Source organism: Bombyx mori, chromosome 17 (assembly GCF_030269925.1).
Source record: "Bombyx mori chromosome 17, ASM3026992v2".
NCBI lineage: Eukaryota > Metazoa > Arthropoda > Insecta > Lepidoptera > Bombycidae > Bombyx > Bombyx mori.
In genome coordinates this window covers 1,956,301-1,982,906 of record NC_085123.1, presented here as the reverse complement: position 1 = coordinate 1,982,906, position 26,606 = coordinate 1,956,301, and the positions used below count along the sequence as shown (strand labels likewise).

Genomic DNA, 26,606 nt, shown 5'->3' with positions numbered 1-26,606 from the left:
CAGGGTGGCCCATAAGTCCTTTGAAAAGTAAAATTTGAATAAAACGAACAGGGCGCGCGTGAGCGGTGCAGGGGAAGCGGGGGGAGTAACTTCGGTTTCTGGGAATTTAGTCGCGATGGAGCGTTTTACCGGAGCGGACCGTGCGTTTTGTGTGCGCGAGTTTTATAAAAACGACAATTCGGCAACCGTTGCGCGGCGTAAATTTCGAGAACACAAAGGTTTACACAACTTTGACGACACTTCAACTCTTCAAACGATTAAGAACTGGGTTGCTAAGTTCGAGGAGACCGGTTCGACGTTAGATAAACCGCGGTTGGGTCGCCCAAGGACGTCACGTACGGAACAAAACATAGACACAGTGACACAGTCTATTCGCGAAAATCCGACACAGTCAACTCGTAAGCGCGCCAGAGCATTAAACGTATCCAGGACATCGTTACAACGGATTTTGAAGAAAGATTTACATATGCACCCTTACAAAATTCAGTTGGTTCAAGAATTAAAGGAAACTGACGGTATTCAAAGACAAAATTATGCGAATGAAATGTTGAATCGGTTTACTTCCTTCAATAACATAATGTTCTCTGACGAGGCTCATTTCCATCTTAACGGGCATGTTAGTAAACAAAATTGCCGCTATTGGAGCCCCATCAATCCAAAACTTAAGCATCAGAAGCTCTTACATAGTCCGAAAGTGACTGTTTGGGCCGCTATGTCAGCCCATGGTATCCTAGGGCCTTACTTCTTTGAGGATGGCAGAGGGCGCGCAGTTACTGTTACGTCGGAGCGATATGTGGCTATGATCGAAGAGTTTTTCATACCAGAATTGCAAAACTTTTCAGGCTTTAATGCCAGGACGTGGTTTCAACAGGATGGGGCCCCTTCTCACACCTCTAACACTGCTATGCCCGTTATCCGTCAACTTTTTCCTGGCAAAGTTATCTCTATGAGAGGAGACATTTCCTGGCCTCCACGTAGTCCAGATCTGACCCCGATGGATTTTTTTTTGTGAGGCTACCTTAAAGCTAAAGTATACGACACAAACCCGCGGTCAATTGAGGCCCTAAAAGAAAACATCCGCAGAGAAATGACAAGCATTTCAGCAGTGACGTGCCGCGCAGTCATCGACAATTTTAGACGTCGTTTGCAAGAGTGCCGTGATCGCAACGGATTACATTTAGGAGATGTTATTTTCAAAAAATAATTCCCGTTTTTTAAGCTTTTTATGTAAATAAAAATTTTATTCATAATGTAATTAGTTTTATTTTAATAATTTTTTTTTCATATCAAAGGACTTATGGGCCACCCTGTAAATACAAAACATACGATGTTTTCATACAATTAACGACCGGTGCTATGTGTATGACGGCGTTAACGATATTTCTGTTTACCACGTGCAATAGGAGTGACTCACACAAGCCAGGCGCGCCGGCCGTGTCGTTCGACTCATAAACAACAGGTGCAACAGAAGTGACTCATAATAAGCCAGCTGCGCCGGCCAGTATAAAAAGGCGGAACGTGCCTTGAAATGGACATTCGTTGGACTGCGCTTGCCTGGTGCACTTACTATATCCTTGTTACGTTGTGCGATTCAGTGACTGTTGTACGTACTGGTTAAAGTTGGACAAGTGTTAAAGTGAATTGTTAAGATAACATATTGTTGATTAAATCAGGAATCAAAAAGTGACATCGTTTTACTTGGTGTTCAACAAGATAATGTCTACCCTCAAGCTTATATCAGAAGTGAGATCAGGACTCTACTCTCACTGGCGTGACGTGTTTGAACATGTTTGAAGTACAGCAAAAAAAAACATGATGCAGATCAGAATACTAGTAGTGGTACGCCACAAGAGCGTGAATGCAGCATAAGTAAGTCGTGTAATAACGTCTCTGTTACCTCGATGGAAGATCTGAGCCACGAAGAAATCGTCACATCTTACGTTCTGGCTCATGTTGCCCAGTTTGACTGTCGACTTCATCACATGGCATTTACTAACGGAAATACAACACGTAACAAGCTATTGCAAGAAATTAAGGCAAGTGCAAATCTCAAGTGAAACTTCGATCGCAATAATGGATCTGTCATGACGAGTGGGTAGTTCCGACACAAATCGTTTTTAAGCCAATGACTACTGCTAGAGTTACATGGCACTAGTACAGTAAACCAGGACATGAGACTGTGAATTGTCGCTGAAATTTTAGAATCTACTCGATTCAATACCAATAACACTACACGTTCGATGACTTCGGGCTCTAGCAAGCAAGCAAACAAGAAAGCAAGCAAGTTTCCGTGGGGAAGAAAAATTGACACATCTGAAGTCGTCGTGACCTGTAAGATAAGACGTCCGGTGCGTTCGTGTCTGGCGATGCGGCGGTGTTCGGGTTCCGCTGGCGGATGCAGGTTTTTCCGGTGAAGTGCGTGCTTGTGCGTGCTTGACAAGTATTCGCGGTTGGCTTCCTCAGTGTGGGAGTAACATCGTGTAAGAGAGGTGGAACCCGTAAAATTGTAGTTTGCGTGGTGGCTGGTAAGATTTGTTGCGGTAAGAAGTTTGCATGGTGGTAAAATGTCTTGTGAGTCTGCACAGGTAGCCGGAGGTGAGACTTCCGCGGTCGCGGCCCACCCAGTCCGCGAGAACCGGGCAGATCGCCTCGACGGTACGGAGGCCGGCCGACGGGTCCGCCAAACGACGAGATCACGCCTCCAGCACGGACTGCCGATATTGGAGCCCCCGCGCTCCGGCTGTACTTGCGCTAGGGCGCGCCGCCTCGTAGGAGACTGTGAGGTATCATTGAATAACTCTGACTGCGATCGAGCGCTGCCGGCGTCGCAGCGCGGTGACGTTCTCGTGGGTAAGGACGTGGCACCAGACGGGTGCTCCGTATAGTGCCATCGACCGCACGGGTACCGTCACCCTGCCTATTTCTGCCGTGAAGCAGTGGTGTATTTCGGTTTGAAGGGTGGGGCAGCGGTTGTAACTATACTGAGACCTTAGAACTTCTATCTCAAGGTGTGTGGTGCGTTTACGCTATGGATGTCTATGGGTTCCAGTAACCACTTAACACAAGGTGGGCTGTGAGCTCGTCCACACATTAGTACGAAGAGCATAATCAAACGAAATTAGATACGAAGTTTAAAGGGCCGTTTAAAGTAGTTGAAGTATTGGATGGTGTCGATTTAATTTTGACTCTCACACATTCGCTTAAGGCTCGAGCTGCTACTTGCCTCACAAAAATACAGCCTGTAAAACCTGAACAAACCTCCTCATCCGTGGGCGCCCGGCTCTCGCCTGCAAGTCGGCTGTTACGTGTTCGGTGATGCGAGCCATGTAGCTTCTGGGTGTTCCATGCGCTACAAGAAGAAAAACGACACTGCTCCAGGTGCTGTGGCAGGTCCAACCAGAGACGTCAACGTGTGTTCCAGAGCTTCAGTGTGTTACAGATAAGTGGTTTTGGCTTCCCCTTTATGTTCCATTCAGGGTCAGAATGTAGTCTTATAAAACAAAGTCATAGTAATTTATTCAATGGTAAGCGGTTTCATGAACAAGTCACTCTTTGATCTGAAAGTAACTTAGACCAATCATGATGGCAAGAGCACTTAGGGGATATTCAACTCGCCCTTAATAGTGCACGTTGTCGAGTAACAGGGTTTACTCCAATAGAATAGACGTTTGCCGTTCAGGGTAGTTCACTTGAAATATCTAAAGTTTCAACAGAGTGATAATCCCTCTAGATTAGATCTTGATTTAGCACGGTCGAAGACCGGCGAAAACATAAAAAAAGGGCACAAACAGAAGCTTGGTTTAGTCGAGGCAAAGCTAAAGTCAAACTCTTTCCCGCTGGGGATTTTGTTTTCGTAAGTTGACCGAAAATGTAAAGGTCCCTTCAACATTACTGCAGTTTTGGAAAACGATAGGTATAAATTGAGACATGTAAATAGTTCTAATAGAGTGTACAAATTTCCCCATGAAAACTTACGTGAAATACCTCGAGGCCCGTCAGGCCTACTAGAAATTTCTGAAAATTATAGTGACGATGACGTGACGGCGTACACAGATGGGTTAATTAATCTTGTTCATGAAACTGATCTTAATGATGACGACTCTATCACTGACAATAGAAGCGACATTTTTGTCCGCAAATAGCGATACAGCAAACATAGTCTGTGGGTAGTGATACAATGTCTGTAAGCTCAGGCACCTCAGGTGCAGGTGTTGGAAATGTAGAAAACGATGGTCGGTCTCGCACTATTTCTGAAGAAATTCCGTATAAATGTTCTGGTTTAAGAAATGTTTTAACAAACGCTACCGTACACGCAGATTAAAAAAAAAAAAAAAAAAAGAGAATTGTATGTGGCTAGAGAGATGTTAATCCGGACTAGCAAAAAAAAAAGAGAAAAAAAAAAGAAAAAAAAAAGAAAGTGTGAAGTCATTGAAGGGTCTGTCCGGTCCAATGGCTTGGCTATAGGGATTTTCATCCAGATTAGCCACAACAATTAGCTACAGGGATTGCGATTCGGTCTAGCATTATCCGGTCCAGTTCGAAAAACTGAAGGGATAACAATTCCGATTTAAGTTAAAAGGGACATACTTACATACCTGAAGAGTTTTAAATGAACTGGCCCAGGTATGTAAGCAGTCAGTAATAGGATTTTCTGAAGAATTATGCGAACCGAACCGTACTAGATTGTTAATATCATAGACCACGTTTTTTAATGTCAGGATGAACGAACACGTTTGTTGTTCAGACATACCATAAGAATGCGCGCACGTCAGTATGGCCGTGACGGCGTTAACGATATTTCTGTTTACCACGTGCAATAGGAGTGACTCACACAAGCCAGGCGCGCCGGCCGTGTCGTTCGACTCATAAACAACAGGTGCAACAGTAAGCCAGCTGCGCCGGCCAGTATAAAAAGGCGGAACGTGCCTTGAAATGGACATTCGTTGGACTGCGCTTGCCTGGTGCACTTACTATATCCTTGTTACGTTGTGCGATTCAGTGACTGTTGTACGTACTGGTTAAAGTTGGACAAGTGTTAAAGTGAATTGTTAAGATAACATATTGTTGATTAAATCAGGAATCAAAAAGTGACATCGTTTTACTTGGTGTTCAACAAGATAATGTCTACCCTCAAGCTTATATGTATTTAACAATGTCTATTGTGAGTAGAAGGTGACCGGGTTTCACTAATATCAAAATAAATTTGAGGAATTTTATCAGCGAATACATTCAAAATTAATTTTCTTCATCGCATTCCTTAGCTTCCAACCGAATTTATAAAAAAGAAAACATTGCGTAAACAACGGATTAAACTTTGTGGCTCTTCAATCCATTTCCCACCTTGTTTTACGTTTATTTATCTACCTAGTCAGGTCATAAATTCTGTCAATGTTTAATGTAAAATAATTAAAACAAGTTTATTCATTATGTAACCATTCATATACCAAAATGAACTTAACAAAACATAGATTCTTATGACACTTAAGTTTATTCAAAATGACCTCCGTGATTTTGAATACAGGCCTTCAATCTGCGCGGCCAGTCGTCTATCGCAGCACGAACGAGGTCCATGTAAATATCGGCGGCTGCCTTAATCAAGGATGTCTTGAGTGACTCCAAATTGGGATGAGGCTTTGAGCACGCCTTTTCCTCCAAGTGTTGCCATATCTTGTAATCTAACGGATTCAAATCTGGACTGGAGGGGGGCCAGTCTTCGTGCCGGATGAAGTCGATTTCACGCGCCGCCAGCCAGTCTTGTGTGCTCTTCGCTCTATGAGCTGGCGCCGAATCTTGTTGGAATACCCAGTGCCTGTTATTGAACATGGTATGAGAAACAGGTTCCACAAGGTTCGTCAGGACTGTATTTTGATACACAACTGCATTCGTTTTTACACTTTTCTCACAAAAATGTACCTCTGTTAAGCCCCAATAAGAAACTCCCAACCATACCATGAGCGAGGATGGAAAATGACCTCGTTGGACACGCGGAATACGGTTGCTCGCTTCTTCACTACTGTGTGCGTACACCTTATCATTTTGTTTGTTGTAGCTCTCTTCTACGGTAAAAAATTTTTCATCCGAAAAAAGAATTTCCCGATATTTTTTTCCCACGTACCGCTTCAACAAAGCGCGGCATCTCTTCAGTCTCAGGTCCATTAGATGAGCATTCAAACGATGTCCTGTTTTTCTTCGATATTCCCGAAGCCCTAAGTCTTCATTTAACACCCTTTTCACCGTGGTTCTGCTTAACCCCATCTGAAGGGCCAACAGTTTCTGTTTACGTTTGGGATTTCTTTGAATTCGCGCCTTCACAGCTTTTATCACTGCTGGAGTCCTAACAGACCGAGGGCGACCACTTCTTGACCTGTCATCTACACTAGAGTCTTCATTGTATTGTTTGATGGTACGATAAACGAATCTTTTGGTTATATTCAAATTTTTCAGTATGTTAAAAATTTGAATTGGCGCGTAACCGCAACGATGCAACGCAATAACTGCAACACGGTCTTCTTTAAGCGTCCACTCCATATTTAAAAATGAGTAAAATTCTAAAAGTATACATTTTTATTTTCATGAACAATTCGAAATTCAAATTCAATAAACTTTTTTGTACAGTTTTTACTGTGTGACAATACTTATGACCTGACTAGTTATAAGAAAAGAAGAAAGGTTCTAGGTTCAATCTAACTTTTTATTTGGTTTCAACTTTCTTGTTGAAGTTATTACTAATGGAAAATAATGTATGCAATTAGTATTTCAGTCGATCTTTCGGGATTCGTATAATAAAATTCTTTAAAAATAATTTTATGGGCGACTCCCGACAAATCCAAATACTGATAAGTATTCGAAACGCTAGAAATAAAAAACATACAATGAAATAGGCGAGATTAAACTGTAAAATTAGATTTCACTGTGTATTAAAAAAAATTTTAACTCCGCGGCGGGTATTTAACTGGACCTCATTTCGATTTTCAAATTTAAAAAAGGTCTCGCTGTTGCAAGCGTCGTGAACGGGTCGACTGAAAACCGTAGGTAGGATACCTGTAGCAGATAAATCTATCTACCCTCTGTCTAATGGGTTTTATGGGTACTACCACTAGAAATTGATGACCCACCCCGACAGTATACACTTAGGGTCCGTTCACACAGACCAGCTCGGAGAGGAGAGCAGATTTTTATCACGTTGGAAACAGAGTTTTGAGTAAGTGTAGTAATGTCATTACTGGTGGTAGGACCTCTTGTGAGTCCGCGCGGGTAGGTACCACCGCCCTGCCTGTTTCTGCCGTAAAGCACTAATGCGTTTCGGTGTGAAGGGTGGGGCAGCCGTTGTAACTATACTGAGATGTTATATATCTCAATGTGGGTGGCGCATCTACGTTGTAGATGTCTATGGGCTCCAGTAACCACTTAACACCAGGTGGGCTGTGAGCTCGTCCATCCATCTAAGCAATAAATAAAAAAAAGTAAAGTTTGTTTTTGCGTGTGCACTTTTTTTGTCATTAATAATGCTTGAACGCGCTGCGTGTGAAATATATATTATGAGAAGCCAAGCGGCACCGATTGCGCGCTCTATCTCGCTCGCGTAGCCGATCGACTTTCAGATCTCTTCCGGCCGGCCTATGTGAGAAGAAATAAGTAAATATAGTTTAAAAAAACTAACAGAATGCGCTTTTATACAAAATCCAACTAAAAAATAGAAAATAAATTTTATTAATTTGTTAATTTTTTTTAACTATAATTTATTTTTCATTTTTTAGTTGAATTTTAATTTTTTCAATGTTTTTTTTTAATATTTAATTGTCATCGGTCCTTAATAAGTATACAAAATTTCTAGTTAATCCGACGTTTTGTAGGGGGTCAAAATCATGTTCAAAGTTTCCGTTACATACTAACATACATACGTCTGAAGCCAATAAAAGCGTATTAAAGAGAGGGCCCACGCTCTCCAAGCGGTCTGTGTGAACGGACCCTTACGTACCAACAGTTTTTTTCCGGACACTTTGAGAACGTATTGTTTTTTACTAAACTAAAAGCAGTATTCTATTCGCTTGATAATGGGGCGACGGACGGCTGCAGGTTATCAACTGAGAAAATATTTCCGAACTCATTTCAACTGGAAATCGTGGTAATGGTGGTGGTAGGACCTCTTGTGAGTCCGCGCGGGTAGGTACCACCGCCCTGCCTATTTCTGCCGTGAAACAGTAATGCGTTTCGGTTTGAAGGGTAGGGCAGCCGTTGAGACTGAGATCTTAGAACTTATATCTCGAGGTGGGTGGCGCATTTACGTTATGGATGTCTATGGGCTCCAGTAACCACTTAACACCAGGTGGGCTGTGAGCTCGTCCACCCATCTAAGCAATAAAAATAATAATAATAATACTACATAGGCTGCACTAAAAGTATCGGGAATGGAATATTTCCACTGTTCCTGTCATATTAAAATCTTTTTAATTGAAGACTCCTTGGTTTTAAAAATTGAATACCATTTATTTATTTTAAAAAAGATTCTCGGTCTTGTCACGAGGTTTTGTCAAACTTGTTTAGTCGTTGAGAAAATGGAATTGACTCGAGAAAATTCAAGAGCGATGATTTATTATGACTTTCGAAGTGGTTTAACACAAAAACAGTGTGTTGACCGGATGATTTCTGCATTTGGTGATGAAGCCGCATCCAAAACCACAATTTATCGCTGGTTTGCTGGGTTTAAACGTGGACGTGTCAAGCTCAGTGATGATCCCCGTCAAGGTCGTCCAAAAACTGCAGTCACCCAAGAAAACGTTGATGCTGTGCGTAAGCTGATTGAGGAAGATCGAGATGTGACATACCGCGAAATTCAGGCAACTTTAGACATTGGCATGAGTCAAATACAAATAATCTTGCATGAACAATTAGGTGTAAAAAAGTTGTTTTCTCGATGGATACCGCATTCGCTCTGTGAAGAGCAAAAAGCGGCTCGCGTTACTTGGTGCGTCAGAACTCTCGAAAGATTCCACGCAGGATCCTCAAATGCTGTATACAACATTGTATCAGGTGACGAATCCTGGATATACGCGTACGAACCCGAAACAAAAAACCAGTCACGAGTTTGGGTGCTCGAAAATGAGTTAAAGCCAACAAAAATTGTTCGTTCACGGAGTGTTGCAAAAAAAATTGTGGCCACGTTTGTCTCCAAAATCGGCCATGTTACGACTATTCCTCTTGAGGGACAAAGAACGGTTAATGCAGAATGGTATGCTAGCATTTGTTTGCCACAGGTCGTTTCTGAACTCCGTAAAGAGAACTGCAACTGCCGCATCATCCTCCATCACGACAATGCGAGTTCTCACACCGCGCACAGAACAAAAGAGCTTTTAGAGCAAGAAAACATAGAATTATTAGACCATCCGCCGTACAGCCCCGACCTAAGCCCTAATGATTTCTATACTTTCCCTAAAATAAAGAATAAATTGCGTGGACAGAGATTTTCATCACCTGAAGAAGCTGTGGACGCCTAAAAAACGGCCATTTTGGAGACCCCAACTTCCGAATGGAATGGTTGCTTCAATGATTGGTTCCATCGTATGGAAAAATGTGTCAAATTTCGCGGAGAATACTTCGAAAAGCAATAAATACATTTTTAAATAGTAATGTTGTCACTTCGTTAATTCCCGAAATTTTCAGTGCCGCCCTCGTAGTGTGTTTAAATAATGTATCGTTGGAGGTGAAACATAAACGTTTTGACGTTAAATAACCACGTAAACTCAGTCATGCTATTTTTATTAGCTAACTCACGAGTGGGCTATAATTGCTTACTTACACAGCTTACATCGGAGAAGATTTTCTTCACAGCGTGAATTATATACACTTGATGCCAAGGCTGAATCGCAATTCGATTCTTTACCAGCTTATCCATCCTTTAAGAGGACAAAGATTTGCAGATCTCGGAGCTCAAGAGTACTTGTACATTGTCAGAAAGTAGGGAAAAGTGGAGATCTGATTACTGGTGGTAGGACCTCGTGAGTCCGCACGGGTGGGCACCACCACCCTACCTATTTCTGCCGTGAAGCAATAATGCGTTTCGGTTTGAAGGGTGGGGCAGCCGCTGTAACTATACTTGAGACCTTAGAACTTATATCTCAAGATGGGTGGCGCATTTACGTTATGGATGGGCTCCAGTGACCACTTAACACCAGGTGGGCTGTGAGCTCGTCCACCCATCTAAGCAATAAGAAAAAAAAACTCTCGTCTCGTAACTTAAAATTATTTATTTTAACAGGTTCCTATAGAGGCGGCCCATCTATACGATGCGGTCACGCTATGGGCACGCGCCACCACAGCCGCTATGAGGGCAGGCCTATCCCACACTGACGGAGCTACCATCATGAAGTTACTGCGACCCACCACTTATCGTTCAGTGCAGGGGTTTGATGTGAGTACATGGAAAAGTAATAGCTTGTAGAATATCATCGCTATCTCTTCCCATGGGTGACGAACGGGGCAACTGAAGGATTTACCGGATAGTGGGCAGTAACATTCTCCAAGTGCTTTTACAATATAGCATTTGCTATTTACGGTAGGAAGTGTTGTGAGTTCACATGACTCAGTACCAACATTCTGCCAGTTTTTATGTGAAAAGGCTGGATAACGGCACAGCCATTATATGATGTAATTGAGATTATGGCAGACCCTTAGACCAGTAAATGATGATATTGACCTTGAACATCAATTAGCTTCTGTCGCCACCCAATGCTTTAGGACCGTGAGAATATTAGCCCATTGACAGCAAGAAAATTGGTTATCTTAAAGGTTAACATGGACTCCGCCGGCGATGCAGAGGGTAATTATACCGTCATCGGTCTTGTGGAGGATTCCACTGCTCTCGCGGGGTGGAGCGCGCAGCCTGTCGCCACGTTCAGATATGTGAACAGTACTGACGTGTTACCCGTAAGTACAATTTTCGTCGTGGCCTAAACGACACCTAGTGTATTCGTGTAGAGCGATGCGATTCTATTCAAATCCCGCGGGCAGGTACCAATATGAAATACGTACTTAACACAATTTCACGAAAACCCGCAAATCTGTAGGCTCGCACGGCTCGGTACCGCCGTCTTGCCTATTTCTACTGCGAAACCTCAATGGATCTCGTATCTGACGACGGTGGCATTCGCATCGTGATTTTATTTTTTAGGAACTAGTTGGAGCATCGAACATAGTCTGGATAGGAGGCAGCCCCCCACTCGCCGAGCCCCCCTGTGGGTTCGACGGAAAGAAGTGCTCCCTATCCCACAACCCCGTATTCATCATAGCTGCCAGCGCTGCAGCTTGTGCAGCACTCCTCGCAGCGGTTCTGCTAATACGACATTACAGATACGAGCAGAAACTCGCTTCGGTGCTGTGGAGGATTGAGGCCAAAGATTTAACGTTTATTTCAACACAGAATGGACACATTGCCAAGGTTTGTATTGCTTAGTTGACTTAAAAACTGCAGACCGTCAAGTACCACATACCTCGCGTGTCCCCTAGGCGTGGACACCTCGTACAAGGTTTGGCCCTCTGCCCAAAAAAATTGGGCAATTTCACTGTCGGCCTATTTGGTGTTAGGTGGTAACCAAAATCCATGCAAATGCCGCAGCAAAGTAAGTCGGCTAGCTTGTATGTACTGGCCATGCTATTATCATATAATGTTATATGGGGAAGTATTAGGCAAGCTATCATTGTCCGGTTTCCTCTAGTCTCATCAAGGAGTGGAAGCAGGACGGTCTCACACAACGATAGCTGTGTATCGCACCAACATCGTTGCCGTCAAACGACTGCAGAAAAAGAGTATAGACGTCACAAGAGCCATCAAGAAGGAGTTGCAACAGGTAACACAAACAAGTTATGATAGAGGAAGTTTCTAAACTCGATACCAAGAGTGAAGTGCTTGTTTTTTTTTATTGCTTAGATGGTCGGACGAGCTCACAGCCCACCTGTTGTTAAGTGCTTACTGGAGTCCATAGACATCTACAACGCACATGCGCCACCGACCTTGAGATATAAGTTCTAAGTTCTCAGTATAGTTACAACGGCTACCCCCACCCTTCAAACCGAAGCGCATTACTTGTAGGTGTTTCTACTATATTTATGTATATTAGTTCATATTATTTATTAATTTACATTGTACACCTACGCAATATTTAATATTATATCATATTTAATTACGTATTCTATAACACACTCTCATACAGTACATAAATACGCCAAACAATCATACATTCACAACACTACTCAAAATTATATTATTTACACAAGCATAGTCGGGCGCAACCGCTAGTATGCGGCAAAGACCCCGACTATGTATAACTGCGTACGTACTGGTCGTCGCCTGCGCCACGACTCGGCCGCCGCTCGCGGCCAGTCGGGTTTGATCAACGCTACGCTAAGACTGTGTCACTCCTTGACTTACACAAGTTTGGTAGTAGTCGTTGATGGTGGTGGTAAGGTCACCAGTGCCGGGCGGCACAATAACGAGTCCGTAATTGGATGGACAGTTTATTTCCAATCACAGACGGTATAACAATATTAAGAAGGAGAAATTACGGAGTACAGAAGGCACAGATAAAGCGGTAGCAAGTTCAAACACAATAATACAAAATAGGTGAAAGCAATAAATCGTAACGAAGCAAAAGAGTACGCGTAAGTCGAGGAGTGACACAGTCTTAGCGTAGCGTTGATCAAACCCGACTGGCCGCGAGCGGCGGCCGAGTCGTGGCGCAGGCGACGACCAGCCGTGCGATTCTCTAAAATTCAAACAAGAACTCGCATCTCACTACGAAATTCTCCATCACTTCGCATTCGCAATGGAATGACCTTGATTTGGCATTCTGTAAACACTAATCTTAATTACCCTGCCTCGAGCGAAGTGAAGTGACAACGAAGTTTGTTTACAATACTACTAGGGATAGCCGTATACACGCAAATGTAAATCGAAGCTTACCGGTTTCAGTTTTTCTTTGTATTAAGAAGCATTCTGTAAGAAAATACTATGAATTTAAGCTTTGGTGTCTAAACCACATCTAATATATCTAAAAAGAAAATTAAAAGTCATATATTTATGAAATTAATTGTAATTTCTGGCTGTACGCTAAGTTCCTTTGCGTGCACTGGTGAATACCAGAATTAAAAAACAATTTTAATTGTTTTCAAAACAATTTCGAGCGGTCGGAAGTTTTTATTTTGCTTTTTCTAGATTTGTTGTTACTTTGTGAGTGAATTTAACGTTAAATAAAAATTATGAGGTAAGTAAAAGTTAATTTGAGGCTATCAATGTTTCATCCATTCGTTTATAATGTAAAATTTAAATATATTACCAACAGATTTAAAGAGCGTTCTTCTCATCCGACATTGGCGCAAATAGAGGCATTGATAAACGTTTTGGGTTAAAAGCTAGCGAAACAAAAGGATTAATCGAATCTCAACATGTTCAATAAGAGAACAAGGATATTAATAAAATATAGGAACTAAATTCTCTTGTCAGTTAAGATCCATTCCCGGTGAGATATTTAGGACATGTTAACATATATTTATGTATGATATATCTATCTACTACGTTTTTATTGATGTTCTATTTTAACAGGGCATGAAGGTAATTTATTTGTATCTCAAATTCACCAACAAAAAAATTATTTTGAATTAAATAAATCAAATCATTAACAATTTAGGTATTGCAAGTTAGATTGATGATGTTGGAATGTATTTATTGATGCAGAGGTGACTGTATCTATGGTAAAGGGTGTGCATACTGGTACAGGGGTGGCAGGCAGTGCCAGAGTATAACATAAACTGACATTATGTTGGCTAAAGGCTGCATACTCAGTTTAAAATAAATGAACAAAATTTAGGCATAACCTATTTTATTATATTTAAGGAACTACAACAGATTGAAAATACTAATCCACATCATCAGAATATTGTAAGGAGAATTTATAGCCAACTCGGAAAATGTATCAGTATTGGAACAATCGCAAACATACAGGTATGTATGTTATACCTAATTATCTGAAATAAATACCTAAACAAAACTTGCATTTTAAAAATTAATATTTATTGCCTTTTTAGCATTGCATCAAGAATCACCTATTTTGCAGTTATCATCCTCTAACTAAATGCAAGTAACTTCTACTTATTGTGATGCTACTACTAGTAGCTCCAGCCACAGTAGGTCTCACATGTTAGTCAAGAGATTGGGTTGATATGTGTTTATTCAGGTCAAAGTACCTATTCATTGAACCACCATATTAGGGACATTGATTTGTGTATAATGCTGTTACTTGTAAATAAAAACATTTTGTTGCATGTATTGTAAACATTGTATTTTACCTAACCTTGTTTTTAAATAAATTTATTATTTTTTTCAGCACCTCAACACCTGACCTGCTATTTCACCACTTTTACAATGAAAAGCAGAGTGTACTCAAATTACTGAGAGAATTTTGTGGATAGAGGAACTGCAGGTGAAGATTCAGGGTGTTCATATGTGTGTCGTCCAAAGCATTTTTGAACACAGTACCATATATAAATTAATGAAACTTACAACCATGGGGAATGAATAGTCAACAATCTGCAAGAAGGATGAACTGTTGGTGGAATTAGCACATGCAGCTAGCAATTTTAAACCTGTATTTCCACATAAGTTACTGATGCAAACAAATTTCAAAATTATTGTATATAACTATTGAATAAAATTATAATAAAACTATTTTTATAAATCATTAATTTATATTTCAAGTTACTTCACACTATAAGTTAGCTAATTAGTAAAATTTAACAAAGTAATTCAACATGACCACCATAATGTACATGTAATCTCATCATCTGAAATCATGGGAACTGGCAGCTCTGCACAATTGCAAATGTTGTGCAAAACACAACACGCAACAACTATTTTTGCTATCTTGATAAGGGTGGTAAATTGGCACCCTATAGATCAGCAAACATCTGAATCTACTCTTTAACATACCTATTGTTCTTTACACTGAGTTACGGGCAGCGGAATGAAGGCGGTGCTACAAAGCTTCAGGAGTATCTTCCTCCAAATATGGAGGAAGATACTTTGCTAATAAGCAATAGCTAGCTATTATTAGCAGGTATTAGCTAGCATAGCATAGCGTTATCGCCTATTTCTGCCGTGAAGCAGTAATGCGTTTCGGTTTGAAGGGTGGGGCAGCTGTTGTAACTATACTGAGACCTTAGAATTTATATCTCAAGGTGGGTGGCGCATTTACGATGTAGATGTCTATGGGCTCCAGTAACCATTTAACACCAGGTAGGCTGGGAGCTCGTCCACCGATCTAAGCAATGAAAAAATAAATAGCAAAAGGTGTCATAAGGTTGGAACGTTGACAATATACAGAAAGCCCGAAAAGATGTTAAATAATTATAATGGTCATTACTTACTGTCATTGACTAATCTAGTAGATTTTATTTTGTTTTGATTATAACTGAATAAAGTTTATTTAAGATAAATACTATATTTCACAATAACTTATAGCAATATACACAATTACAATTTAACTGAAATGAATACATAGGTTCTTAATACACATTTCGTTTATGGATTACATATCAGAATTTCGAAAAATATTAATAGCTTTACAAATTGTACATTTCTTGCATGATATTCTTTGCGACAGTAAAACCATTTTTTGTTGGTAGCAGATCTTTTTAAGGCCACCAACTTCCCATCAATACACCCAATAACCCAAAGGATTCTAAATTTTTCATAAAAACTGCAATATTTAGCATTATATTAATATTGGTAATTTTTTATGAAGAAAACATTTTTTTATTTAGCTTAAACCTCTCCTCCTCCTCCTTGCATCGATTTCCTCATTACTGAGGGTCGTGGTCATGGCCTTGAAACAGTTTGTTTTTTATAGTGCACCGCTGTTCCTATTTAGCTTAAACCACCTTCTTTTTTCTTTGCTTTTCTTTCAACTTTTGCCATTCTTGAGCATTCTGTGGGAATCTTAAATATTTATATATAGTTGCTGGGTTGTTCAGAGCCTCCACAACCTCAGATATACACTGGGATGTCTGGGACAAATATGTTCTTATATTTTCTTTTATGATTTTTTTGGTAACTTCAATTGGCCAAAAATAACAAGGTGCACAATAACTGAAACAAAGAAATAATCATTAAACAATACACATAGTTATTAGAGAATCTAATTTGTATTCTTTCAAGATATTTTTGGTAGACTAGTTTAGTGGTATTGTTTTACAATAATGGGAGAGTTGGATATAAACAAATGGGCAAACTTTAATAATATGTTATAAAGTACCTATTTTGTTCATAAAGACACAATCTTACCACGTGGAATACCTACCTTTAGAAGAGTTGAAAGTCCTTTTCAATGGCTTTTAGTGGTCTTCATCAAAGGGTGTAATTCACACCCTAACTGGTTCATATGATCCTTTGACAATCTATACACTTTCTTTATACTTTTGCATGGTCGTCATCTCAAGTTAAAAGTGATAAATTGTGAATTTCGTAGGCTTGTCGACGCTTTTCACGCTGATCCGTAGCGTCAGCTTCTTTCAACAATGTTTTCAATAAAAATATACGCTCCACAAAATATCGATGAAGAATAAAGTTATTTTAAAGTGCAATTTTGTTAATTAATAGTATTTTTTTAATAATTAACAGCGGTTTATAACGTTTTCGTATATTCTCACTCACAACAAACACTTAAAACACTAACTTTTGATTTGACAAATAAAATGATTTTGCGATGCGAAGTTCTTGCCGAAATTCGACGTGATTTACACTACAGAATGCCGTTTCAAACGTCAACTCATACATTTTAGTAAAAAAAACTCACGCTTGCTAGTTCAATTCACCCGCGAGGGGCGCTAGTGTAGATTCGGCACTACAATGAAATTTACAGAATGCCAATTTGAAAACTCACACCAAATTCACGTGCGAGTTTGTTAAACAACGCTTACAGAATCGCACGGCAGTACGTACGCAGCTATACATAGTCGGGGTCTTTGCCGCATACTAGCGGTTGCGCCCGACTATGCTTGTGTAAATAATATAATTTTGAGTAGTGTTGTGAATGTATGATTGTTTGGCGTATTTATGTACTGTATGAGAGTGTGTTATAGAATACGTAATTAAATATGATATAATATTAAATATTGCGTAGGTGTACAATGTAAATTAATAAATAATATGAACTAATATACATAAATATAGTAGAAACACCTACAACACTCCCCTCCGGGGAGCTTCACGGCAGAAATAGGCAGGCAGGCAGAAAAATTGTTTTTGTTTTTTTATGATACAGCATTAAAAACTACATACAATCCTAAATGTTTACCCTTCTATGACATAGGCAAACGTTCCAACTTCATACAAATTTAAGTTAACTTTTACGCTATCGAGAACGTTAAAAAACTCGCACTATGCACACGGTTCAGATAGTCGGTACATAACTTTTTTTAACAGATACGCGAGCTCCGTCACGAAAACTTGGTTACCTTCGTCGGGGTCTGCGTCGAAGCTGGTTCCTCCTGCATCGTCTCAGCGTACTGTTCAAGGGGGTCTTTGTCGAGGGTCCTGGCCGACCGAGATCTGCGCTTGGACGACATGTTCGTTGCCAGTCTTGTAGCGGACTTACTCCGAGGCCTCATGTACTTGCACGACTCGCCTCTGATATCACACGGGAACCTTACGTCCAGCAATTGCTTGGTGGACAGCCGATGGGTGCTGCAAATCGCTGATTATGGACTCCATGTATTAAAAAGTAAGTTCATTTTATTAGTTTATCACTCTTGTTTTTTGCTCACTTTGAGCGCTAATGAAGAGCCCATCTGGCGGTGAAAGGTCACTGTCGTTTAGAGACATTAGCAGTGGGATACAGAATATGTTCATATCTTGTTTGAACGGAGTTCCCTGCGGTAGAGAGCGGTTTGCCTGCATAGACTATATAGATAGAGATTTCACGTAGCCCCACAGAAAGTAGTTGACCGGTTACGTTAAGCCACACGATCTCTGTGGCCAGTTGATGTCGGCACCACGCGAGATAACGAAGCCTTCGAATTTCTCATCCAATAAATTTAATGGTTCCCGTGTTGAATGGCAAGTGGCGCCGTCCTGTTGGACCACATGTTCGTAAGATCCATACCATCTATCCTGGGCCACAAAAAGTTGGTTATCATCGTCCGATATCTGTTGCCCTTGAGAGTGAGCGCGATTTTTTACGTATCTTTGCAGAAATAAAGGCTGACGCGCGTGTAGCGTTCCATGGTGAAATGTCACAACTATATGCCAAATTTTACAGTTAGCTTTACCAAGATTGTCGCTATGAGCTGTCAAAGTTCGCGCGACCCTATAGAAAATAAACACCCAGTCAAAGAACAAACAAACCTGTTTATCACACGAATATTTGTCCGATGTGGGAATCAAACCCATGACCCTCGGCGCAACAGGCAAGGGCGCTAACTATAGCACCACCCAGCTAGCCCATATAAACGATAATGCTTCTCATCTAGATCTAGTAGGCAGCGGCTTGGCTCTGCCCCTGACATTGCTGAAGTCCATGGGCGACGGTAAGCACTCACCACCAGGTGGGTCGTATGCTCGTCTGCCTAAATGGGCAATAAAAAAAAAAAAGAGCTGTAAACGTAGTCAATGTTGCCCTTACTGAGGACACTATCGAAGATATTTTATCTCGTTTTAGTGGCCGGCTACGTTCCAGAGCCAATTACATGCTACGACTTGTGGTTTGTGGATATTATTGTATTCGTCATTACTAAAAACGATCTTTCCATGTTTTTTATCACCGGCTTTGTTTATTACAAAGTACTTTTATTTTGAGATTGAAAATCTTCAGTGGTTAGATATGTTCCGAATCCCGCCGCCCTGCTTAAGTGGCAAAGGAGCGATGTCTGCCACAAATACCTACCAGCGAAGAATAGTTCATTCGTTATTTTAATTTTGTAATTAAGAAATTATTGAACATCTTTCGAGGGAAACGGATTTTTCGTATTTGTTACAAATTTGATGGTACTTTACTATAGTCTATGTACATTTGATTATGATAAATAATAATATGTTTAAATTTTTGTGCCATTTTGTTGGATAACTTGTTTTTTTTTTTTATGGAGAATAATATAATTCTATTGTTATCGAAGTTTTGGGACTTCTGATGAAAAGAAAACAGTGATAAGTAGTTTTGACAGTCCCCTCTTGATGTTAAGCCAACAATTAATGCTACCCAAAATCCTTAAATGACCGAAACAGTGAAAGTCTACACGGTACGTACAGGGTGGAGTCAGGGTTATATTATTATCTCTCTCTCTCAATATTTGCTGAGTGGTTAAAGGTGTACGACTATAGTCTGGCGTTATCGTGATAAAAAAAAACCACACCCTTTTTGTTGATAAATTCCGGCTGTTTTTTTTTTTTCATTTGATGCTTGTGTTTCATAAGTTGTTGGCAGTAGAGCTAGATCCGATACGAGGACTTCCTCTGGTAAACGCTAATTAATTAACTGGAGATCAATTAGAGAGGCCTATGTTCAGCAGTGGACAATGGAAGGCTGAGATGTTGATGATGATGACGATGATAATGACGATGATGATGATAATGACGTTGATGATGATGATGATGTCGATGACGATGATGATGATGATGATGATGATGAAGCGCTAATTATGATTGAAGCCCTTGCGGTCCCACCATAAACAAATCGACACCTTATTGCGAATCACCTTTGGATTGCGCTATAGTCTGTGAAGTTTTTTTTTACTGGTGGATTTACTGGTGGTAGGACCTCTTGTGAGTCCGCGCGGGCGGGTACCACCACCCTGCCTATTTCTGCCGTGAAGCAGTAATGTGTTTCGGTTTGAAAGGTGGGGCAGCCGTTTTAACTATACTTCAGACTTTAGAACTTCTATCACAAGGTGGGTGGCGCATTTACGTTGTGGATGTCTATGGGCTCCAGTAACCACTTAATTAATTTATGAACAGATATGAGTAGAAGGGTTATTTTGATAATATCCTGAAAAACACCCCACGCTTTTTTACAATACAATCCTTTATTTTTAAACAATATTTTTAATTAAAATTTATTAAAATTTATTTTCTATTTTTTAGTTGCATTTTTTATAAAAGCGCTTCTTTTTACATATAAAATATCATTGTAAAAGCGTTTTTTGTTAGTTTTTTTAAACTATTATTTATTTTTCAACTATTCAATATATTTTTTTCAATATTTTTTTAAATATTGAATTGTCATCGGTCCATAATAAGTATGCCAAATTTCGAGTTAACCCGACGTTCTAAAGGGGTTCAAAATCATGTTCAAAGATTACAAACATACCGTTACAAATATACATAGGTACGTAAGCTAATAAAAGCGTATTAAAATACCAATCTGACTGCACTTTTTCAAAATTGGCATCTGCTTTTTCGGTACCGCGTCGACCAGAGCGAGCTCCATATTTGACAACACAATTCGCTTGAATCAAATTTGTGCTACTTTAAGTCTTTCGTCACATTTTATATTCGCATCTTGTTTTTTTTTCAATGCTTAGGCGGATGGACGAGCAAACAGCCCACCTGGTGTTTAGTGGTTACTGGAGCCCATAGAGGGCCCATCTAAGGTCTCAACTATAGTTGTGTCGCATCTTTGGCTTTTTTTGTAATAAAACTTGAAAATGTATTCACTTTCTTTGTTATTTGCCACTTTATAGTAAGCAGAAGATATAAAAATGGTGGAAAAAATCGTCTTTGCTTCATAATAATAATATGAAAACGTCACATATTTATTATTAAGACCAGCCAGTTACAAACAGGACGACCAAAAAGATTTTACTGTAACTTTCTTCTCAGAAGAAACAAAAAGCCTTTTTCCCCGATTTCGTAAATACATTTGATGTTTATTGATGTACAAATAAACGTATATAAAGCAGAGATATCATTTTTTCTGTCCATTGAAAAAGAATTTCTCTGTTTTCCGTTTGCAAACATTTCCGGAGCTTAACGAATTTATCAGAGATAAATTAATTAAGAGCAATATTATTATGCTTTGTTTCAAAACGGATCTTGCGAAAATGTTATTGAAAATTGAAGATTTCTGGAATTTACGGTTTTATGTACACATAAATATACTAGCCGTACTCGCCCGCTTCGCTGCGCATTTAAAATTAACATTATTATTTATTGTCATTATTATTAGGGAGTCCAACACTCATATAAATATAAGTACCATTCATTCTACCTATCCATTAAGTACACGTATTTTCTACATGGATACCAAGTTTCAAGTCAATCGGATGCATGGTTCAGTAGTTATAACGGAACGTCCGTAATTATCACTGTAGATTTATATATTAGTATAGATATAGATGTACGTTAAATATGGTATTTTGCATAAAAAATGATGTTACTAATCCGAAAGTAAATTTGAAACTTGGGTACCCTGGGAAATAATCACACTAGTGAGTACGGATTTTGGCCCACGCGAAATAAAGTGCTAACAGCGGAGGTGCGTTTGGAAATTAGTACTAAAACAAATACAGTCAAACCTGGGTAAGTGAGAACTGGATAAGTGAGAAAACTCTATAAGTGAGAGTAATAGCCAGGACCTGTCATTTTAAGATCCCAAAACCTCTATTAGCGAGAAACAGAAATCTTTGTAAGAGAGAGTCGTTTTCTCTCATGGACCTCCTTATCTATACCTCTATAAGCGACAGTCGAGCTTTATTTATTTATATTATTTAGGAGGAACAAATGACAAAACAAATTACAAATTTAACATCTGCTATTTTATGACTCATTCTTAACTTTCGTGGAACTTCCTACCATTGTTTTTGTATTGTTTTCTCGTCAATATTGAACCTATTCTATTTCGTGGAACTAAATAACGTTGTTATTGTAACGCATTCTTTTCGAATGGACTGCCTGTGTACCGTCCTGTTTGTCGGACTTACTCAGTCTATCGTTAATCAATTGCGAAGGAAAGTTCTGTTCTGCATCATGTCAAAACGGAAAATTAAAGTACTGTCATTAAGTGATAAACTTAAAATAGTGAATGCATTTGAATCCGGAAAATCGCGAAATGAAATTCAGAGGGAGCATTAGCAAGAAACTCGGGTTAGTGAGAAAGCTCTATAAGCGAGAATGAGATTGTGCTCCCTTGAACTCTCGCTTATCCAGGTTTGACTGTACATACATACAAACTCTGCTTATTTCTGCCGTGATCAATAATGAGTTTCGCTTTGAAGGGCGGGGCAGCCGTTGTACTGAAAAACGGAGACTTGGAACTCACGTCTCAAGGTGGGTGGCGGCATTTACATTGTAAGTGTCTATGGGTTCCGGTAACCACTTAACGCATGTTGGGCCATCTAGACTAAACATCTATGCAAAAAAAAAAATCGCATCTTTTGATGTGTAGCCAGCTTTATAACGTTATCATACGTGAAACATAATTCAAGGGTTGGCAGTATATATAATATAGATAATCGTACAAGTAGATCCCTTCTCCTTAATTTTCCCCCTCACTCCTCCAGCCGCTACGGCGGTTCGTTCACTGTGCACTCTGTGCGTCTGTGGAACTCAGTTCCACACTCAATCTGTGCAAGTCCCTCACTTGAAGTATTCAGGAAGGCAATCAAGGAGCACTATCTATCAATTTAGTATTACTTATATGTATTTATTTTATGTATTTCATTATATATGTACGTGTATGTATATGCTTACGTTATTTATTTATTGTGTATGTATATATGTAGTCTGATATATTGTGTATTAGTGTTTTATTTTTATTTTTATTATTGTTAATGTTTAGATTGTAAATTGATTAGATTGTATTCTTCTACCCGCTCATTTAAAGCTTTCCTTCGTTAAGAACGGTTAGCTGGTAGAAAACTCGATTGTTGAGTTAAGCTCGCCATTTTTATATCTTATCGCGATTACTGTAATATTAACTGTGTGTACAATAAAGAATAAAGATTTCTTGATTCCGAAACTTAGCAACTTTTTTCGTCGAATCTATTATTCAATAGCATAGTATCTACAGTTTTCTACAAAGATTGATATGCCCTTGTGGGACAACCTAAATAAAGTAGTAGAATCAATTTTTAAAGTAATAAAAATAGAAAGATCATTATAGAAGATTTCATACAACATAACCTAGCAGGCATATTGCGTGTTTTTTTTTTTCGTTCGCGGATATACAATCTTGCTGAATGGATTTTCATTTATTTTTCAGATATCAGAGTCTTGCCATAAATACTGAGAAAAAGGAAAAAAAAATCTATTGCAAATAACATTTATTACTTTTACAGTGTGTTAGTTTAATACATAAATATACAACAATTTAAAGTATAAAAAGCTTATACGAAGTGGTCTCCATTGGCTGCAATACAGTCCTTTAAACGTTGAGGCCAGTTATCAATAGAAGCACGCACTCTTTCCATGGGAAAATTATTCACTGCCAATCGTACGGATTGTTTTAGGGACTCCAAATTATCATGGCGTTTAGAGCAAGCCGTACTCTCTAAAACTGATCATAAATCATAATCCAGCGGATTAAGATCGGGACTAGACGACGGCCAGTCTTCAGCTCTGATGAAGTCCGAAACGTTCGTTTCCAACCAAGACTGCGTAGACCGAGCTTTATGACCTGGAACCGAGTCTTGCTGGAAGGACCATTCTTGATTATTGAACGTGGTGTTGTTAAGGGTCTTCACTACCTTCTCAAGAATGGTATCTTGATACACTTGTGCGATGTTTTGATACCTTTTTCACAAAAGTATGGCTCAGTCACTCCTTCATCGCTAATACCCCACCAAACCATCACTGAAGTCGGATAGTGCCCACTTTACACTCTGTCGACTAATTGGGAAGCTTCCTTAGAGCTTTGAGCATAAATACGGTCATTTTGTTTGTTAAAATGTTGCTCAGTTGTAAAAAATTTCTCATCCGTAAACAAAAGTTTTCTATGACCTCCCTTTGCGTACCGCTTCAGTAGTTGTTTCGATTTTACCACCCTATTCTCTTTTAAATTATCAGTTAAGAAATGACCAGTAGGTCTCTTATAGGCTACAAGTCCTAAGTCATCTTTTAAAATACGCGACATGGTTCTAGGTGCTATCTTCATCTCCCGAGATAAAATCTTTTGCTTTCGGACAAGATTTCTTCGAATTCTTTTTCTTGCTGCTTTGACCACGTACGAACACTACGTGGACGGCCAGATCTTTTCTGTCACAAACAGAGGAAGTCTCATTGCACCTAATAATAGCCTGGTACACAAACATTTTACTAATACTAAGCGTATGGAGAGTTTTAAAAATTGCATTTGGTTCCATACCTAGTTTGTGTAATGTAATCACAGCGATTCGGTTCTCTTTATCACCCCACTCCATTTTAATATCGCAAAATATTGTACAATGTATTGGCGTCAAAATGAGAAAACTCAATGAGCAATCATATAAAAATGACAGATTCCAAATTCAAATGTAATATTTATTATTATGTAATATTTATTAATTTTGTTTATTTTTAATTGTAACAGTATTTATGGCCAGACTTATGAGAAAGACTGAATAAAAGATGATATTTTCACGTGTGGCAACATTTCCATCAACCGTTCCATTCGTTCTTTTTAATATTTTATCAAGTCTCAAGCTGAAAGTATTTTACTGTACTTGACAGGTGAATTGTTTTTTGGGAGAAAAAAAAAAGCCGTAGATTGAAGGAACATGGCACTCTGAATTTTTCTAAATCAAAAATTCTTAGCAAGTTTAGTGAGACAATTTCTTTTTTTTTTTATTGTTTTGGTTGGTAGACGAGCTCACAGTCCACCTGGTGTTAAGTGGTTGCTGGAGCCTATAGACATCTACGACGTAAGCCCGACGTCCAACCACCAGTAATCTCTATTTAATGAGTTTGTCACAAAACAACAGCTGTTGATTTCGAACGGCCATTTTGAAAAGATCAGGGTAAATCCTATCTCATTCGTTAATCGCTCCCTCGTGACCGCTTAAACATTGAGATAGTTTTAACCCCGAAGGAGAGTTTAACTATCATTTTAATTACGAGTTGATCTTCAGTTGATATTAAACTTCGCTTTTAGTCTAAACTACGATCGATATTACGGGCCTAAATGTTAGTAGGTTACAAAATTAATTCAAATTATTCATTCCCAAAAGGTGGTTGTATAGACCAAGAAGACGCATTGCTCATGGAACGCCGGATGCTGTGGAGAGCTCCAGAACTTCTCCGGGACCCAGAACCACCACCGCGAGGCTCGCAGAAAGGAGACGTCTACTCTTTCGGCATCATCTTGTACGAAATACTTGGTCGGAAAGGGCCCTGGGGAGATACGGATCTTACCAACGCTGGTGAGCTTTCTAAGCTTGGAGCTAGTATGGTAGTTTTTCTTTTCCTTCGATTCGTTATTAGCCTGAGGGGCTATTCCAGCTACGCTGTGACTGGTGAGTGAGCTCACGGGGATTAACCTGAAATAGCTAGCAATACACAAATTTTGTGCCACTATGATATTAGTTTATCGAGGGAGTTCCTTGTGAAAATGTTATAACTAGATATTTCATTACAATAATTAAATATCTGTGGCATTTGAACACCGGCATAGTCGCACCCCTTGATAACAGTACGAGTTACCATTTATTCGTGTGATCATTTATTTTTAAATAATATATTTATGCTTTTCACCGACGCATATTTTTTTGAGTATTTATTATAAATGTTTATCCTATTATATTTATTGATTGAATGGACACACACATACGAATGCATATTATGCATTAATCTTTTATGATGATTTATTTATAAGGAGAGCCCAACATATGTCATCTGAACGATAAGCCACTCGGCATTTTTCATAATGGTTCTTGCTTCTTCTACCACCGGGGTAAGATTTCCAATCGAGCAGATGAAATTGCTCGGTAGACCCAGGACTTTAGATGTTTTCTGATCGATTCAAGGGCCCAGGTCATCGTGCAGGTCGACGTTCCTCGCGAATGACGGGGCTCCAATGGCTGACCTGCAAAAACGGGAGGGATTAGAGGGTTTCTATGTGGGTGCGCGATAGCGAACACGACAATCGCGTATCTCATGACGGATCGTATGCAAGCTTTGTAAAGTGTTACCTTGCTCTGAAGGGACATTTTACTTCGCTTACAAATCAAAGGGTAAAGTATATCGAGGGTAAACGCAGCGCGGTCCCGGAGAGACTTTATTTGTGCGCGAAATGTCATGCATGAGGTCCCAAAATCTATACCTAGTCAGGTCATAAATTCTGTCACATGTTTAATGTAAAATAATTGAAACAAGTTTATTCATTATGTAACCATTCATATACCAAAATGAACTTAAGAAAACATAGATTCTTATGACACTAAAGTTTATTCAAAATGACCTCCGTCATTTTGAATACAGGCCTTCAATCTGCACGGCCAGTCGTCTATCGCAGCACGAACGAGGTCCATGTCAATATCGGCGGCTGCCTTAATCAAGGATGTCTTGAGTGACTCCAAATTGGGATGAGGCTTTGAGCACGCCTTTTCCTCCAAGTGTTGCCATATCTTGTAATCTAACGGATTCAAATCTGCAC

The 26,606-nt window shown here is 39.4% G+C and overlaps 1 protein-coding gene and 2 long non-coding RNA genes across 3 annotated transcripts in view; 2 read left to right on the top strand and 1 right to left on the bottom strand.

Moving 5' to 3' along the window:
* LOC110386620 (guanylate cyclase 32E) overlaps nt 1-26,606 on the top strand; it is a 53,783-nt gene that overhangs the window by 9,329 nt on the left and 17,848 nt on the right. Inside the window, exons 3-8 of the mRNA XM_038016722.2 lie at nt 10,256-10,408; nt 10,786-10,923; nt 11,168-11,434; nt 11,712-11,843; nt 17,471-17,768; nt 25,183-25,374. Of these exons, the coding sequence (XP_037872650.2) occupies nt 10,256-10,408; nt 10,786-10,923; nt 11,168-11,434; nt 11,712-11,843; nt 17,471-17,768; nt 25,183-25,374 (1,180 nt within the window). The remainder of the gene's footprint in view (nt 1-10,255; nt 10,409-10,785; nt 10,924-11,167; nt 11,435-11,711; nt 11,844-17,470; nt 17,769-25,182; nt 25,375-26,606) is intronic.
* LOC119629753 (uncharacterized) lies at nt 12,434-14,733 on the top strand. Its single transcript, XR_005245660.2, has 4 exons — nt 12,434-13,256; nt 13,335-13,511; nt 13,886-13,993; nt 14,376-14,733. It is a non-coding gene; the product is annotated as an uncharacterized LOC119629753 (long non-coding RNA).
* Nucleotides 14,717-17,226, bottom strand: LOC134200405 (uncharacterized). Its single transcript, XR_009975309.1, has 2 exons — nt 16,347-17,226; nt 14,717-16,135 (listed from the first exon to the last, which is right to left on the bottom strand). It is a non-coding gene; the product is annotated as an uncharacterized LOC134200405 (long non-coding RNA).